The 19,512-nt window shown below is 36.2% G+C and overlaps 1 protein-coding gene across 1 annotated transcript in view; it reads right to left on the bottom strand.

Moving 5' to 3' along the window:
- Positions 1–19,512, bottom strand: part of Dok6 (docking protein 6) — a 417,131-nt gene that overhangs the window by 72,247 nt on the left and 325,372 nt on the right. Inside the window, exons 6-7 of the mRNA XM_006989960.4 lie at positions 14,012–14,150; positions 2,759–2,876 (exon numbers count right to left, since the gene is read on the bottom strand). Of these exons, the coding sequence (XP_006990022.1) occupies positions 2,759–2,876; positions 14,012–14,150 (257 nt within the window). The remainder of the gene's footprint in view (positions 1–2,758; positions 2,877–14,011; positions 14,151–19,512) is intronic.

Consider the following 19,512-nt stretch of genomic DNA (forward strand, 5'->3'; position numbering starts at 1 on the left):
TAATTACCTTAGTACAGTGTTTTTGTTTTTGTTTTTCAAAACATTAACAAATCAGCTAACCAGAGAATAGTGGGGGATGGAGACTGTATGCATGAAAACTGACTGATATGCTTGACAAGTAACATTCACATTACTAGCCTCTGCAAACTGCACAATGACAGCCAACTATGAAAAAGAAATGATGCCGAGTCAGGGTCACAACTAAGGATGCAAGATAACCAGACTTGTACATGCAGTTTTGCTAAAATTAGAGATTCACAAAAGGGTACTGAAGTTCATTGTTTCTATTTTTATTTCTCCCTTGTTTCAGTAATTTTATTTAATGCTGATTCCAGTAGAATTTAGTTCCAATGAGGAAAACTTCTGAGGATTCCTGCCCCCTGCTTACATGGACTCCTATCACAGAATAATTCGTTTTTGTCAAGTGTTCCTAACAAGTTCATATCTATAACTATTACCTATCATCTATCTACCTTTTGTCTGCCCATCTTTGAATCTAACTACTTATTTTATCTCTACCTGGCTATCTAGATAATTATTACCACCCTTATGTATGTTATAATGTTAAAAAAAAGGCTATACCAAATGTTAAGATGTATTAGTCTAGAAAAATGCAGTGCAACAGTCAACCCACAGCTAATAAAATAGAATTTATGTTGAAAATATACCCATATGTCTATATGTATATAGTACCAAGTAATAACCAATCAAATAAATTTTAAATACTTAATATCTAGATTTTAGAATGCAAAATTAACATTGTCCTTCAAAGAATGTCTAGCAGTGTTTCAAGAGATAGTTCAACCAACCTACCCTAGTTATTTTATTGATGTGAAATTATTTCACATCAAAAACAAACTAAAGCTACTTTTCAGTCTAAATATTAACTCCTCCATTGGAGAAAAGCTTCAGTTAAGTGGTCATGGAAACAACCTTCTGTTATTCTGGAATTTATAACCAAATCATCAAGCAAAGCAGAGTTTATAAATTGTCCTCCAACCCTTTCTATTAACCTGTCATATTATTTTACCTAGATATTTAATATCAGTTATTTGATTCATATATTCCAACTTCTGCTTGAGAATAGTACTATCTGTATATCCATATTTATAACCTTAAAAACCTTAACACAAAAGGCAGGGTCAATCAAAGAAAATTATGAACTATTTTAGGGAGCAGTGGAGTGTAGACAAAGGAGAAACTTACTTACTTACTCATTTTGCTCTCTGGACTTTTTTTTTTGTTGTTTAATACCACGGTCTTATGATATAGCCCTGGCTTATCTGGAACTCACTTTGAACCTCTCTGGATGTTTTATGTTTAATAACACATTCTTATGATGTGGCTCTGGCTTAACTGGAACTCATTGAAGAACAAGCTAGTCTCAAACTTACATAGATCCTTCTCCCTCTACTGCCTGTATGCCTATGGACCATCACACCTGGTCCTTTTCTTTCTGTCTGTTTTCTGGTACCAAGAGCAGGAAACCTGGAACATTCTAGACAAGAGTTTGAGTACTAAGCCATACTCCCGTTCTCTTTCTCTGATTTCTGAACTCCCTAGGACAGTTTCATTTGCTTTCCCTAACCTTCAGTCCTTAGTATTATAAATATCTTCTCACCAAAATAGGTAACACTAAAAAACACTGTCTTAAGAACAAGTATCAAGTCAGCCATAAATTTAAATGGCCATTTAAAGTATAAAATGCAATTGCCTTCTATAAATGACTAAAATCCTTCCAACTCCTTTTCCTTGAAGAACGAATTTTTAATCATTTCTTGGTAATCAAATTTCATTCATCTCTCTGCAACTCTGGCAAGCAAATAAGACTATAAAACATTCATATTGTTTTACTTTGCCTGTAATATAATTTTTGTGTAGCAAATCAATTAGTTCTGTTAATAAATACAAAAGCTAAAGTATAGAAAGAAAGCAAGAAAATGAACAGAAACTCCAAACTATGGCTTTAATAGTTATGCATTCACTAGGTATTTTACTAGGTGCCTACCTCATTCAAGCATAATATGTGTTTTCAGTGACACAATTCAGAATTATTCTTAAGTTTCTTCCTCCTGAGAGAATATTCTATATGAAGGATAACAGTAATCATTTAAAATAAAAGAGAAAGGATAGAAAGGGTAATGGCAAGGTTTCTGTGGCTGTACATCAGTTGTCTGATACCTCTCTAGTCCCCTTATCCAGCAAACCATTCCCATATTTGTTAGCTGGTCACCGGGAAAACCACAGGGGCATCCTGCTTACATTCCACCCCTTTTATGTTGCCCCTCCTCAGTGGGTCTTCCCGCTAAGATGTTGGCTACACCTGAAAGTTTCAATGGGTAAGTTCGTGAAGCATTTTAGTACCAAGCCTGAAACCATCTCCTAACCAGATGCTTAATCCTAGGAAGAATAAAAGGTGCTGGAAAAGAAGTCCTTTGTAAAACAGCACAACAAAGACTTCAGCATTCAGCTTTCAGCTTTCCACTATGTGCTTTGTATAATGTTTTAGTCAACATCTGCCAAATTTTGTCCTTATCCACCACAATAATTTTAGGAATCACTTTATAGCATGCATGTATAAAATGATAGTTTTTAAAAAGTCATGGTGAACCTCACAGTTCCTCCTGTGCCTTGAGACAGTTGATGAATGAAAACAAAAGAAAAGGGAGCAATGCAAATACACAGGCATTTGTAGGACTCTCCCACAGGAGGAAGTGGGTGGCAGTCAGTGTCCTTTTGCCACTGTAGAGCTACTTGCCTTGCAAGCTGTAGATTTCTCCAACGCTGTTCTGACGCGTAATGTGATGCCAGTATGCACTACGTGGAAGAGAGATGGATTTCGATAACGTCATTGGTTCAGTCAAGCTCGTCTGAAGCTAAAAGAGAAGGAAAATGTATCTTAGGCTTTCCTGGAGATATCAAGCTCAAATCAACCTTTTAAAATGCCAAGGATTAAATGTGAGTGACAGAAAGAAGAATGTGTGAAAGATATCCATGTAATTCCCCATTCAATGGTAACTGTGTCAGGAGTGAAATTGCCACTGATAGATTTCCCATGCTCCAGTGGATGGCCCCACAGATGCGCACATAGGGACAGCACTGACTGGACTTGGAGGGAGGGAGAGAGGGAGGGAGGCAGGGAGGCAGGGAGGCAGGGAGGCAGGGAGAGAACATTGGAAAGGGGCATGTTGGGGGGATACGGGGAAATTTGCAGGAGGAAAATAATGTAGATAAGATCATATTTCATTGTATAAATGTACGAAAATTATTAAAACCAAGGAAACAGCAAGGAAATATGTAAGGAAGAAAGGAAATAGCTCAATGGGTTAAAGAGCTTGCTGCACAAGAATGAAGCCTAGCACCTGTGTAAGAGTCGGATGGCCAGGTGAATTCCTGTAACCCCAGTGCCACAGGAGCGAACACTTGAACAGGATCGTGTGGGTTTATCTTCTCATCCAAGAGTGTACTGCAGGTTTGGTAAGAGGTCCTGTCTCAAGGGGATAAGTTGGAGTGCCATAAAACAGGTATCTGTTGGTCTTTTGGCTTCTATGTCCAGGTACTCACCCGGTCACACATGTGCACACACCACACACATACCACGTGATACTATAAATATTAAAACACACATCAAAAAGAAAAAATATATCTATATATATTCTTCTTAAGAATGGAATCTGACTGATTAAGAGGGGCACGAAGAATCTCAATGGCTTCTTGCCAATGGAGAAAGAACAATAGCAAGTACCCGGGGGATAATCAGTTGCAGGCCACCTTGTGAACTGGTTTGCATTTCAGTGGTTGAGAATTATTTACATTGCCCACAGTGTTTCCCAATGTATAGAATGGTGAAGTAATTCAAGAAACGAAGGAGCAGGCTGTCAGAGTGACATGTCCTAGAAAAGGTGCCAAACACAAGAGAGCCATTTTCAGAGTTTTCCTGACACCTCCTCCCACCTTTGTGCAGGGCTGCTTTCTTTAATGCATCATTTTCTTGCACATACTGAATGAATATTCTCTCTGAGAACCTTGGTGATAAGAGAGAGAGCTAAATGTGTTTGTATTTTGAATGTACTGTTTTGAGGTTTGCTGATTACATCATTCCCTGGGGCATATGATTAACAAACAAAAAAGGAATGGATTTGCAATTTTAAGAAAGAAATTTATGCTTATTTATTCATATTGTTTTAAAAATACAGAAATGGTTTTATTTGGTTTTTGTTACTTTAACATGACCTGAGCAATGTACAAACAGGCCTCTTTGCTAACTGCCATCCCAAAAGCTAAGAATTCCATCAGATAACTTCTGAGGCCTATAGCAGAGAGATCTCAGCTTCGCTGTGACTTTTCCACCACTACTGTATTTGGAAAATGCCTCAATTTATGATGTTCCTTGTTCTGTTGCCATAAAAATCTTCATGAAATGTTATCACATCAGAACATGGAATTTGGAGTAATCTGAATTTGCTATCTTATACAAGATCAACACACTCAGTTTCTTTGAAAGCCTGCCACCAGAGCAACTTTGCAGCTGATTCTTACATATCTCAGATGATATATTTCAAGCTCTCTTCCCTATTTACACAGTGTGCATGCTCCTCACACCCATGTTCCATGTACTTTGTTTGGTATGTGGAGGAATGTGGAGGGAAACAGGTTTTGTTTTCTGTGCTGAGATTAAGTAGCACTTTCCGTACCTGCAGCATCCTTGTTACCAATGTCCCAACCCTGTGCAGGGCTACCCATATTTAGATACCATCAAATATGCTCACAGAGGTAAACTTCATCTCCTACTATTGTATAGAAGTAGAGGCAGGTTTCATTTTATGGTGGTGTTATTGAGAGAGGAAGCCAACTTCTTGTATGAAACATGGAGTTTATTAAACACAAATCTTTATTTAATTCATGTCAGCAATGCCATTAATAACATCAGCTAAAGTGAATTCATACTAATCATAGTTCTGTTTGTTATCTCATTTTTACTACTTTCTAAACCTAATCTAATTTATTATTTTTCATAAAATAGAGAATTCTGAAATTCAATGAAAGTCATTTTCCTTCTGTAGTTTAATTTGGTAAACATTTTTTACACCGAATAGTCAGTCTTGAGTATCATAGAAACACAATAAGCATATGGTAACTGTTGAAAATAAATACCAGGAAGCCAGCAGAAAATCCCCCTTACACATCTGAGGCATCACACCTCTTGTTGCCATAGTTCTCCCTTTCCATGCTGCCAGTGTCTTTAGCTACACTCAATTCTTCATTACTGGGCCTTAACTTTAGTTACTTTCTATTTATTTGTAAAAAGAGAGACATCTGAATCTAAAAGTTGGTTATGGATTTTTCTTGACCTGTTTACCTATGTTTTCTTGCACATAGTAATTGTTTTCCTGGACACCAAAGTGTCACTCATTATTCATGCCTGTATAAAGTACTGTTATGGAGTGAATTGTGTTCTCACCAATTGCCTTGAAGTACAATATCCCAGTGTGATCATATATAGAGGCAGGTTCTGTGAGGAGGCTAATTAAGGTCAAGAGAAGACCACAGGGCACAACCCTAGTCCAAGAGGATAGTGACCTAATAAAAAGAGGAAGAGACTCCAGGGTATAATAGTCATAGGAAAAGGCCATGGAATGACACAACTAGAAAATGGACATTTACAAGGTAAGCATTGAGACATCAGAAAAAACTAAACCTGTTCAATGTTGATTTTGAACTTTCAGACTACAGAACTGTGAAAAAGCAAATGTATGTTGGTTAAGCCACCCACTCTACAGTATCACTTACAGCCATTCCAGACTAATATAGAAGACTTTAAGTAACCTAACAAGGAAGATGTACATTCTCAAATATGATCTATCCAGTAATTTTTAATTGCCTTATTACCTTTAAACAATGTATTGAAAATTAGCCTATGGAGAGCCATAGTAGAGAAAATTATATTTATAATAGAAAGAGATATACACATTTGCATATATATGTACAAGAAAAATTATGAGACCATTTGTAAAAAGTCTCAATTGGGGTTTCTACTGCTCTGATAAAGCACTGTGACCAAAAGCAACTCAGGGAGGAAAGGTTTTATTACATTTTAAAACTCTTCATCACTGAGGTAAGTTAGGGTAGGAACTCAAGGCAGGAACCAGAAGGCAGAAACTGAAGCAGAAGCCGTGGAGCAACACTGCTTACTGATGTGCTGTGCTGTATATGGCTTTATCAGCCTGCTTTTGTATACAGTTTAGGACCACCTGCCTAGGGGTGTTGTCACCCTCAGCGGCCTAGGCTGTCTCACATCCATCATTTATCAAGAAAATACCATATAAACTTGGCTGTGGGCAATCTGACAATGACATTTTCTCTATTGAGGTGTTTGTTTGTTTGCTTGCTAGGTAATGCTAGCTTGTGTCAAGTTGAGAAAAACAGCACACCATTTCTGTCTTATTATTATGTTTTAATAAATGAAACTGGATTGATTTCATGTTTCCTAGTTTTTCTTTTGGGGAAATCTGCTACACTGTGTGTGTGTGTGTGTGTGTGTGTGTGTGTGTGTGTGTGTGTGTGTGTGTGTGTTTTATCTAGTGAGAAATTATTTAAGAAACTACAATAAATTCTGGACCTTTGTGCCAGCTTCACTGAGTATTTAGCTACTAACTCTCCTGCAGGCAGCATCCACCGGCTTCTTGTTTTGCATAGGCAGGGTTAAGATGCAGAAAGGATGCTTCAGCAGAGATGCAGAAATCAATCCTATGAAACACTTGCCAGTGTTTTCTGCCACCTCCTTTTCGTTGTAACCATTTGAAACAACATTTAGTTCTCTGGGAGGCTGAGCAATGAACCAGAAAATGCTTATTTAGTGTCTGAAAAGAGTGCAGGTCACAGCTCAACCAAGTGTGAAGAGTAGTAGAGATGTCTGTGTTCTACCTGAGAGCACAGCCCATAAAAGCAAAGCCAAAGGACATGACTTCAGCCCAAAGTGCTCCGTACACAAATGAAGCTGATGCCTATATGAGCAAGCTGCTTTAGTTCTTTTTTTGGGCAATCAATTAAAAATGTTATTTATTTGTATATATGTGAGATCTATAGGTAGGTAATATAACAACAGATCCTAGTACCATTTGCAAAAACAGAGCAAGCAAAGGAACAACATTGGAGGTGAAGACACATGTTTGGTCTAAGCCAAGGTGATCTATAGAAGAATAAAAACCTAAGGAAAAAATAAATAGAAGGGACATTTGATCAATGTGGGCAGGTGAGGAAATGTAGGACAGAGATGAGCAGTGCTAAGAAGGATGTGTGTATTCATGAGCATGCCTGCATGTACATGTGAGTGTCTGTGTGTACACATGAATGATTCAAACTAGAAAAGGATAGTATCTTTCTTTTCCTGTTGATATGATGACATACTCTGACAAACGCAGCTTACGGGAGAAAAGATTGGCTTATACTTCCAGGATACAAACACCAAGGTGAGAAAGTCCAGGCAGCATGAGCACAGCTGCCATATCACAACCACAGCAGGAGGAGCGAGCAGTGAACGCGAGGCTGTTCTTAGCCTGCTTCCTTTATTTATACAGTCCAGGATCCCAGTCAGGGAATGGTGCCACCACCAGTGGGTGGCTCTTACTCCTTGAATTGTAAATCAGGAAAATCTCCCACAGACTTATCTCTCAGGTGATTTTAGATCTGTCTAGTTAAAAATTAACACTAACCATCACACCTCTGTGATGAGTTAAATGCTTCATGGGTTATAAGTTAATACATTCTTTGATATGTCTGAAACAGGAGAGAATGGATAAGAACAAATGCTGTAAAAATATAACTATTACAAAGACACCAATAACAACAACAACAACAAAAACCACACTAATATAACATGTAACGTGAAATGTATGTCAGTTTTAAAAAGAAAAATGTTGTGCTTTGTAATAAAGAAGTATGTACAAGTCTCTCCCGGTTGAGAATGCTATGTTTTATTTGTTCTTAGAAACAAGTTCATGAAACTTTAAAATTGTATGTGAACAGAGACCCCAGGGATGGTAAGCCAGCCATGCTTGGCACTGTTTGTAGTCATTAAAACAACCCTTTGAAGTTTGATGGTTTATGGGCAATTGGTTTCTCACAGACTTGGCTTAATTTTCAGTAGGGGACACCTCACACTTAATCTTCCATTTTATTCAAGATAAATGGGAAGGAATTAGAAGACATTTTGCTGAGTTTGTTCCAAGGTAACAAATAAAATATAATTTACACAGTCATTTAATGGAAATTGTTTGATGTCATTCATTTGAACTTCATAGAATATTATTTTAATTTAGCTTGGAACAGTGATTGTTACTACTGTATGTTTTAATTATATACTAACAAATTACGTTTAGGTAATTTGAAAAAATATAAAACAAACTCTAACATTAGACTAATGGCATTAAAAGAAGTAGTTTTAACAATGTTCTTTTATTTTTAAAATCAATGATACTTTTAAGAATACATGTGCATTCAAGCCAGGGTTGGTGTTCCATGCTTATCTGAGCTACTCAAGACACCGAGGTGGGAAGTTTCTGAGATCAAGGCCAGCCAAGGACAATTAATGAAACCCCGAATCAAAATAAAAAGAATGGAAAAAAAAAGCCTTGAGATAAAGGTTGGTGTGGGAGGCCTTATGTTTTGTCTCCAACAGCACAGTGATTAAAGAATTTCTGCATATCCTTAGAGTATCCCAAGTGTAAATTAGAGGGTGGATGTATTTACAGAACTACTCTTTTAACATAAGGATACTGATAAATACATGCTACACACTAAACCTCAAGGTTGTTTACATCACAATTTTGCTCCTTTACAACTTGAAGTAGATAATGCTTTCTGTAAGTAATTTTCAGTACTGAAAGCTGGGATAAGATGCATTTTTTATCCCATTTACACACGTAGCTAATTTCTCTTTGTTAGCCTCTATATGAATTTGTTATCTCCAAGTTTTCAAGAAAGCCCTGTCTGTATACTAACTTTCCAAAATTAGTTATTGCCACAACCTCTTATAGGAAGAGGTAGATAAAGAAGCTGCTTCATACCACGTGGCTCCTTTAGTCTCACTAGTGAATGCCACTTCCACATACCACAGGTGCTTTCACCTAACACCACAGGACACAGAGATGCGATTACCTTCACCAAAAGAAGACTGGTTATCCTCCCACGGAATTTACTTTGTCAAATAGGAACTTGCTACAATGCCTTTGAATCTGTGATTGTCCTGTTTTAGGCTCCCAAGTGCCAGGATTCTAGGTGTATGCCAGCTCACCCGTTCTCACCCATCAAATGCTATCTTGACTTTTCTTAAGATTTATTTGCCTTTGATTGTTTGCTTTGAAATAAGGTAGCCTTGAACTTGCAATGTTATATTTGTATGCTGAGTTGTTTTAACCTTTGGAATCTATTGTTTCGTTTAAGAAAAGTATCTGATAAGGGTTTCTCATTGTTATTTAGCTCCAGCGATAAAATAAAAGGAATAGACACACCTTCAACATGAAAGTAATGATCTTTTGTATTAGGCAGCCCCTTTTCTTATATAGTAACAGCTTTGATTGATTAGAAGTAAGAAATATCTATCCTCCTCCTCCCCTCTCTAAACTTCATGCACACATTGTCTCTAAAGTGGCATCTGAACTATTTACAACTCGTTCTATGTTAAAGGAGAGTGAAGTATCTTTTTGTGTCAATACTGTATTATAGCCTCAGTGACCAGATAAGTTACATATAGGTTTCTGCCATGTCCACTTTATTGTTCATTTCTGAGAAAATGTGTGATTTTCATGTGCATATATTCTATCATGTATGTTTATAAAAAACTAACTATTTTTTTTTTAGTGTTTTTAGTGAAATGAAACACTAATAAGTAAAGTGATTATTTAGGGTCATAAGTTTACATTCATTATTGACCATAGTGGTATATTTTAATTGAGTCGTGTTGGTTAATTACAATCAATGCATATCAAAAGGAGAAAAATTTCATGGATATGTTTTTGACATTTCAAAATAGATACTTTATTATTGTCATTAATAACTGATGCTCTTGTCTTATGATTATTATTAATGTTGAGTAGTTGAGTCTTGAACTTTGAAAAGTAAATTTGTTTGCATTTACTCTTTTAAAGAGATTCATTTCATTTTTACTTGTGTGTGTGTATACACACATGTGTGTTTGTGCATATATGTGTGTGTATGTGTGAGTACCCATGGAAACCAGAAGAAAGTACCAGATTCCTTGGAGTTAGAGTTACAAGCAATAGTGGGTGCTGCAGACTGAACCCTGGTCCTCCGCAAGAGCAGTGAGTGCTCCTTAACTGCTGAGCCTCTCTCCAGCTTTTGCATTAGTTTTAAAAGAAATCATTTGCCCCATGCATATGCATATGATTCCTAGAATTTTCAAAGCTTCTGCGACTATACCCAGACAAGTATGTTAAAGATGTTCTGTGCATCACCATAGTAAGATGCTTCCAAGTTCTTCATACTTTTGCTGTGGAAAACTTTATCTTTCTCATTCTGATAGAACTCCCTCAGAATGTGTCCAAGAAGAATGTTTTAATGTAATCCTGCAGTGGAAGCCAAACTGCTAAGAATAGAACCCATATGGGAGTCCTTGTAGTTCCTTCAAAAGTTATAAATGAGTATATGCTTGCCACCTATAAAAACTATCACTATATTTCATATGCTCTAAAATTTCATCCATTTTAAGTCAAACCTTTATTATACTAAGCACTACAAATGATTGGTTCTGCCACTCAAACTATGGCTTACATTTGAGTGAGAGCTGCTAAAATGAAGAAGGAAAAAGAAACAAAACCAAATCTGTCATCTTGGAATTGATGCAATATGGTAGTGCTTTCCAGATCACGCAACTGCCTATGAGACTGGCATGCTATCTACTTGCTGATAGAGCACATCATGTAACTATTTAGATAGAAGATCATTTCATAGATGAGTGGTGATGAATGACTAGTAAGTGCTTCAGAAAAGTTTAATTGGAGAAGGGTGAGTTCATTCAGTTTCTATGGCTATTTAAATTACTTTATTGCAGAGCTCACTCCCTTCTCTTTCTATCCTGTCTTCCCTGTGACAATGAAAATAAGGATTTCAGAAAAAAATCATTTTAAATATTGATATTTCTATTTTCTTTTTATAGACAGGGTTTCTCTGTATAACATCCTGGGTGTCCTAGAACTCACTTTGTAGACTAGGCTTGTCTTGAACTCATAATAGCTGCCTTTGCTTCCTAAGTGCTGGGATTAAAGGCATGTGCCCAGATAAATATTGATTTCTTTTACAAAAGTATAAAGCATAAATTTCTGTATGAGGAGATCTCAAATAGGCTTTTAAGTTACCTGTGATATCACAAGTTTAGAAATTACTACTCAAAATACCTTTCTTTTATTTACTTCTATTTGATAATGTATCAGGAAAACATTTTTCTTTCATTCATGTTTTCCTCGGTTATTGTTTAAACCATAGGCATTTTACCATGTCTATAATGCCAGTTAAACAACACAAAAAGAATTAAAAAATAGGTTCCTATATCCTTCCTCCTCTCACTCCCTTTGAGATCTTCCAAAATAAATGTCTGTGTGTTTAGGGACATCTGTGACTTTCCTGTCTATCATGGGTAGAACTGTATTCAAATTCAGCAGGGTGTAACATGGAGCATGTGTCTCTGAGCCTCTGATGGATGGTTTCATTTACAAGGGAGGTCAACATTCCCCTGGGCAATATGGTGCCTTGATAGCAGAGCATCTTTTGGAAATGAAATTTGATGACTTTCTATAGTTCTAGAAAGAAGATTGTTATCTACGAGATAGAAATGGATTCTAGATATGCCATTCTATTTAAATATCTAAATTAAATAATTGTATCAATGAGATAAATATTAGTAATGTATCAGAAATAGCTCCAGTTTAAAATGTAGTATACTGGCTTAATTCTCCAATGTACCCTAAGCAAAATTCTTCTTTTCTTGCTGTGTTTAAAATATTTGCATTAATTCTTTGAGGATTTCTTATGTGTGTGCATGAGTGTGCATGCATGTGCACCTGTCATGACGTGGATGGATGTCAGAGGACAGATTTTAGGAACTGATTCTTTCCTTTCACTATGTGGGTTCCAAGAATTGAACTCAGGTTGTCAGACTTCACCACAAGCACCCTTACCTGCTGAACTATCTCATCAGCCCTTTTAAGTGACAATAAAAAAAATGGCTTGCTTTAGATGAATGGAGACATATCAAAATACACCAGCTGAGGAGGCTCTAGTGAAGAACTCTTAATAATGGTAAAACCAGCTTTAACAACCAAATGTTATTAGAAGATCCTGTTGAATTTCTTCTTTTCAGGAAGAAATGGCAGCTGAGACACTATTTTTATTGTATTTTGTGCAAGTCTATAAATTCATAAATCATGTATCATTAAAAAGGTAAGAGTAAATGCTTTCAATTGCCTGTAAACTTTATGTTTAGGGCATCCATTGATTATAGAATTTTTGGTTAGTTAATCTTTCAAAAGTCTTTGAAAGTATATGAAAGTACATAATAATTTAAATAGTAATATCACATGGCCTGGTTTGAAAACAAAACAAATTAGAAATTCACTGTCACCATTCTTTCTTATAGTAGATATGTACATATAGTAAATACAGTGCCAACTTTTTGTATCTTAGAGGATTTTAGATACTATTTTAACACCTATTTTGTACTTTGCCTAGTTTTCACACAGAACTTTATCTTATTTTAAATTGAAAACAGGGACCAGACAGAGTGCTGAAATGGTCTTTCATGCTTGTTGGAAAGTTTTATATTTTTAGAGGAGGTATATTAAAGGGGAAAATAATATCTTGGAGACTGGGAACCCTCCCAGTTTTGGAACTTAGTGTTCTTGAGAAGTTACCAAGCTGAGGTAGACTGCTCTCAGAAAAGTGTTAGATTAGCTTATTCTGAAGAATGGACTAGATAGGAAGTAATTTAATTTTACTAGCATTAAGCTTCACAGAAAAGCATACCTGTAAAATTGATATGGAATCTCATTCAAATGCTCTCTTTACATTTGATTTGATGAATTCCATTGTTGAGCCTCACTGAGTCCACAGTTTGAGCATCTGAGACTCATAGAGAGGGAACACACCACAACTTTAGAATGTCTGAGATTTTTGTACAGGTATCCATCATCTCTAAGTCTTTAGTGATAACTGTCTGACTCTTTCCCCAGGTTTATCAGACTGTGATAAGCATACAGCAGCCCCAACTGATTTAATGATTTTTTATTTAAAAGAAAATTGGCTCAAGATTGTTAGGCATCCTTGAAAGAGTGTGAATGATAAGCTGTCACAACATGTAGGCTGAATAACTTGCTTTTTTCACAGATATTGCAATGTTTCAAGTATTCAAAACCAACATGTATGCTGTCACCATCATAAGCTGAAGTGTTTCATGAGCATGTGTATGTATCAGGCAACTAAATGGAACTACTATAGCTCTGTTGCACAGGAGAGAGAGACTTTTACAGATTTAGTACCCTGCCCAGGAGTACAATCTGTGAGCAGTGATGTTGGGCAGTGAATTTGGAGCCCAAACATGATCCTGTGTTTCATTTTCATGACCAATAATTGTAGTCTATTGAAATAATTCTCAATGTTTTATTCATGAAAATATAATAAAATTCTTCTATGATAATATGGACACTTAAAACAAGTGTAAGTAACAAATTTCAACTCTTGCCTCATTCTCTAGCAATGCACACAGCTTTGGGTAACCAATACAACAGGTCATGCACAGATATATGGAGAGCAGGTCTTCTAAGTCCTGGACAAAAATAACTTCTGATATAGTGAGTAGGATATTGGCAGACATTAGAGGTTTGGTAATGGGCAGAGCATGGGTAGACACCATTCACTGCACAAATAGACTCATAGAAATATAGTATGCATCAGCCCAGGGAGATTCATTTACAAGCATTAGGTTACAGGGATGGAGCCTTACCCGGGCCTTCTGCTCCATTTCTAGCATTAATCTTTCATGTTGCTCAGCTATGGCCAGTGTTGCAGAGTGGACCTTCTGATAGATCATTTCTCCTTCCCTTGTTTGAAAAGTGAATAGTCCTTCTCCTGTGTCACACATCCTGTGAAAAAAAGAGATAAAGAGATGGGTCTCTGTGGATTCAAGTATGTCAACAGTTTCTATATAAAAAATGCTCTTACTCTCAGGTTTCCTCCTCCATGCTAATTCATTCTTGGACAAATCATTCAATACATGCATCTCCAAATGGCACATTAGGGGGAACTAAAGGTGAATATTCATGTGTACTCAAGTTTTTAAAAGCTTTTCAAACTGTGCAGGAACAAGTGAAAAGGATTTAGACATGCTCAGTGTGGAAGTCTGAATATTGACAGCGGGGTTTCCGTACGCACAAAGATAGCTACCATATGCTTTACCTTTTGGGCAAAGAAAAGGAGTTTTAATGTCTATCACACATACCCTATTTGAATTTAAGAATATTTGACTTTAACATAGATTCTGACAGTAGCAGGGGTGTAAATTTAGGCAAGATGCTCACCTACCTATCTCTGCAATATTTCCAAAATTGGAATAATAGAACCAAGTCAAACAACCTTAAATGTAAAAGAGTTGGCAAACAGTTTACAGTGTTGCTTAATATACTCGGAGTGTTAAAAGTTGTTAGCTACGTTGATCATAAAGTTTGGAACTAATAATAATTAAAGTTTAGAGGTCATCGAGAAAATATCTACCATAGGGAAAGGTTGAGTTGATCTATTTTTGCATGAAACAAACAGTTATGCTTTTATGTTATGAATTAGGAAGAAGAATATAGTTAGTGCTATGGTAACAACATATAATAACAATGAAATTCTTACTAGGTATTCTAGTAGAAATATCAAAATTTAAGTTCATTTTCAGTTATTTAATGATAATCACTTGATAAGATAGTCTTCATTGAAAATTATTAGACAATAGATTTACAGATAGTTTTATTAATAAAGACTAATTATAAAATAAAATCTTATTTTAATTAGTACTTTAGCCCAGCGTTAGCCTATAACTGAAGAGTATCTATATCCATGTGATAATAGAATCTAATATGAAGACCTAGCTACGTTTCTATGCTGCCAGTTTTAAGTTACTATCATTGAAAGATTTCCAGGTTACAATGTCAAAATATTCATGAGACAAAAACTATTGGACAATTTGGATTCTTCCCTATGACTCTCCAAGGGGATTTTAGTAGCAAAGAAATGTCTCAAGAGACTTCCGACATTGCCCAGGCTGTGACTGCCATCCCTCCGGGCCCATCCAACCAGTACTTAGCTTCTGTGAAAGCAATCTTAATAAAATTCACACGGCATGAAATGGAAAGTCCTGGGGAAAAATCAAGAGTTTTCACAAAGTGAAACAAATGGGCTATCTTTGTTGATGCAGGGGTATTTGGAAATGCAAAAGCCACAGAAAAAACATTGATAAGTCCTGGGCACATCTTGTTTGAGGTGGAGATTTTGTTCACTGTCAAGTGCAGAACACTGCTTATTAGCCTCAAGAAATGAGATAATGAAGGCACAAATTGTTATTTCACACTCAGTCATTGAGTTGTGAAGTGCTGATGCCTGTCCACTTCCCAAGACTTAATTCTGTGCAGTGTGGGACTCTGAATGATTACAGGAGGGTTTCCCTAATTTTGGAAATAACTACCATTCACTTACTTTGAGAAAGGAACAAGCATTTGAATGTATTATAAAAAGTAAAGAAACATTAAATACAAAGAGCTTCTGCACTGTGATTATATCAACCACAGGCAAAGTACAGATTCTTTATATGATGGATTCAAGCTTATTGTTTTTGTCAGTCAGGTTGATTTGAGAAGTTTAGGAGTCCTTGCCTTAGCATGTTCTGTCTGAAGGAAGGTATGGAAAAGAAATGTAGAGTTTTTCTTATCGGTTTAAACAGTGTTATGATAGCAAGTCAATACTATAGAACAGACTAAGGAGGATACAATAACTTATATTGCTTTTTGACTTTCTTTTCAAATTATGGCCTCAAGACAGCAATACCTGTACCAGTGGAGAATTATTCATTGTTCTGACTTAAAATATGTATCTTAACAAAGTTCTACATATTCATATGAACAGTGTGAGACTCAACTTACTCTTTCCATAAAGTGGGAAGAGCTCAGAGGTGGTCATTGCATTTGAGCATCTCAACTCTATGCCCACCAACTTGACAATAAAGACATTTAGTGGTGCATTTACTTTGTGAAAAGGTGAAAACATGGATGCTGTGTATTTGGCCTAATTCCATACTAAAGGTTTTGTTCATAATTAAAGATGAGGGTATTATCTCTCTTCACAATTAAGATATTTGTACAGAATAATACTTTTTAATTAAATTAAAAAACTTAATGATGTATATGAGTGTGTCTCTGTACAAGTGTTATCACATGTTTGCATACAGGCTACATCCTCAGAGTCCATAGTAAGGCATAAGCTCCTTTGGAGCTGGAGTTACAGGTGGTAAAGAGATGCCTGACATGGGTTCTGGGAACTGAATTTGGGTGCTCTGGAGAAAGCAGACACTAATTGCTGAGCTTTCTCCAGCCCCTCTTTACCTAAATTAAGTTGTTGAAGGTCTCCTTCAGCACTGAAGAATAGTTTGGAACCTTATAAAATTCTAGGTTAGTAGGGTAGATACACTTGCTTGCAGGTTTGTTTTGTTTTATCTGATCATTATTAGGAAGGAAATTATATCAGTCTGGGACTCTGGGGATGACAGCATAAATTTGGACTTTCAGGTCATGGATTGTCATATACATTTATCACCTATTTGTAAATTAGGCACTGCTGTGTGATTAAGAATTAAAAAGGAGAGAAAACAAACATTATTTCTGAGACTATCCAAATAGCAGAGGGGAGAAAACCATTGGTTAAGAAGTTCTATATAATATACTTAAGTACCACAATGTGGATGTACTATGATATGAACCACAGAGGCCTGACCTGAACACAGTTTTAAACTGTTGACTCTGACTTTTCATCTGTAAAATGGGGCCAACAAAATTTGTTCACTAGTTTTAAAGGTCAAATGTATTTATTGGCTCATGAAGATACTAATGATCAGGGCAAGGCTTGTTTGGCACATCTAGGTTACCAAACCTTCCTCCTTCATTGCATAGTAAAGAATGTCTTCAGATGGTTCTTGGGATATTCTGTTTCTGGACAATGATGTGACTTGGGAGGTAGGCGATTTTGATGCTGAAGGAGTTAAATCTCAGGGTCTGTCTACATGGGGGCCCTTCAGGGAAGACTTGAATTTTAAGGCTCAAGCTTGAATGCTAAGGCTCAAAGTCTTTGTTTGTCAACACTTCACATGTGCTCCCCGTCATTGCAGAGAGAATTGTATCCCATTCTAGAAGTCTGTGCCCCATCACCTCATCTCTTCATTCACTGGCTTTAATGTGTGTTGCATGGTAGTCAACCATATTGAGTAGAACAGCTTTGTCTTGTGAGTCTCATAGAAAACCCTTATGATGCTGAGGGTTTATTTTGGGCACAGTACCATTTGAGACATCTAGCATATGCTAGACTGTCAAGAGTATTGCAACATGATCAGAATCTGAAAGTTTCAGACTTTTCTCTGAATGGGGTACATTTTAGATTCTGTTTCTTGAGGAAATCTCTGAGAACTTCTCCTCTATCTTTATCCCTGCTTCCATAATGACTCAAACTTGCAACCTTTGGTCTCATTTCTGTTATGGTCTAATAAACACAGAGTATCAAGACTGTGTGAGACTGTGTCTGTTCATAAGAACTTACATTCCAAATGATGCACTTTTCTTCCTGCTTTATGTAGTTGGCCTCAAGGAGATAAATAACCTTAACATATAGAGCAGTAGAGACAGATTTCCTTGAGAAAACCCTCCATCACCAAACTGTAGCCAGTGTTATCCTTTCCTTTATCTTTAAGTAAAAAAAAATCTCTTTATGAAGTAGAGATTTAAAAATATCAATTTTTCTCCCAAATGACAAGTAAAAGAGGAGGAGATTGGTGAGTGTGGGAGATGGAAAAAAGACTGAGTGGTAGGGGTGTGCCTATGAGTAAGATATAATGATATGTGCATATGAAATTGTCATAATTCAACTCATTATTTTGTAAACTTTAATAAAAAAGACAAATATAGACAAACTTTTAGATTTTTCTTTGAGAGGAAGAAAGGGAAAACATGCAGTTGAGTAGGTAGGGAGGTATGAGGTACCTGGGAGGAGTTTGAGGATTAAATATATTATGTTTATATGATAATATGATATATCATATATGATATATATCATATAATAATATATAAAATATATGGTAATATTTTATCATATGTTAAATATCAATAACATATGATAAAATATGTTAAATGAAAAAAATAATAAAAATAAAAATTGATGAAGCCCTGGGTTCAGTTCCCACCACCACATAAATCGCTATGGCAACCTAAGTCTGTAACCTTAGCATTCGGAGGGAAGAAACTAGAGAATCAGGAAAAAGTTCATGGTCATTCTTAGCTACACAGAGAGTTCACAGCCAGCCTAGGACACATGAGACTTTGTCTTAATTTCACCCTCCAGAATATAATTAAAGTAATTATCTGTAAGTTTCTAGGAAAAATTGTGACTTATCTCCCACAAAGTTGTCAGCAGTGAAATAGAACCAAAGCAGATTTCCTTACACTCCTGTATTTCTCTTTAGGATTTAAAATTTAGCATTCAACTACAGACAGTCATGAAATCCTCAATACCACAGTTTTTCTTCAGAGCAATTTAAACCAATTAACACTTTTATTCTGCTCATGATTTAATATTTATTATCACTTAACAATGGTGGTATTGTACTTCTTAACTATGGAAAGATCCTTTCTGAGAACTCTGGTGAGTCAAACTTAGAAATGATAGAAAGTCTAGAAATAGACTGAATGAATTTGTCAAGTAACTGACCAAATAGAATCCCAGATAGTAAGGAAACTGGGATTTCCTACAAACTGTGCTAGATAATTATCATTAAGAAGAAAAAAACCTATGTGAATCTATGTCTCCATCTACAATCATTTAAGTTCCCATTTTTAAATAAAAGGATGGTAATAGTACAACACAAAAAATGTAAAAATGTAAAAGACCTAGTACATAAACTCAGAGAAGGAAAGGAATTTCCAGTCAAAATGTGATTGACTGATGTGAAAATACTCTCTGTGTATTATGTATGTGTGTGATATGTATGCATATGCCTGTGCAGGTATGCAGGCCTGTGTATGTATGAGGAGGCCACAGATCGATACTGGGTGTCCTGTTCTGTCATTGTATACCTTATCGTTTGAGTCACATTCTGTCACTGAGCCTGGAACTATGCCAGTGACCAGTGAGCCCCTGCAGTTCTCCTCTCTTGTAGGCCCATGTGGGGTCACACTTGGCTTTTTATGTGGGTGCTGAGATTCTAAT

The sequence above is a fragment of the Peromyscus maniculatus genome, chromosome 19 (assembly GCF_049852395.1).
Source record: "Peromyscus maniculatus bairdii isolate BWxNUB_F1_BW_parent chromosome 19, HU_Pman_BW_mat_3.1, whole genome shotgun sequence".
NCBI lineage: Eukaryota > Metazoa > Chordata > Mammalia > Rodentia > Cricetidae > Peromyscus > Peromyscus maniculatus.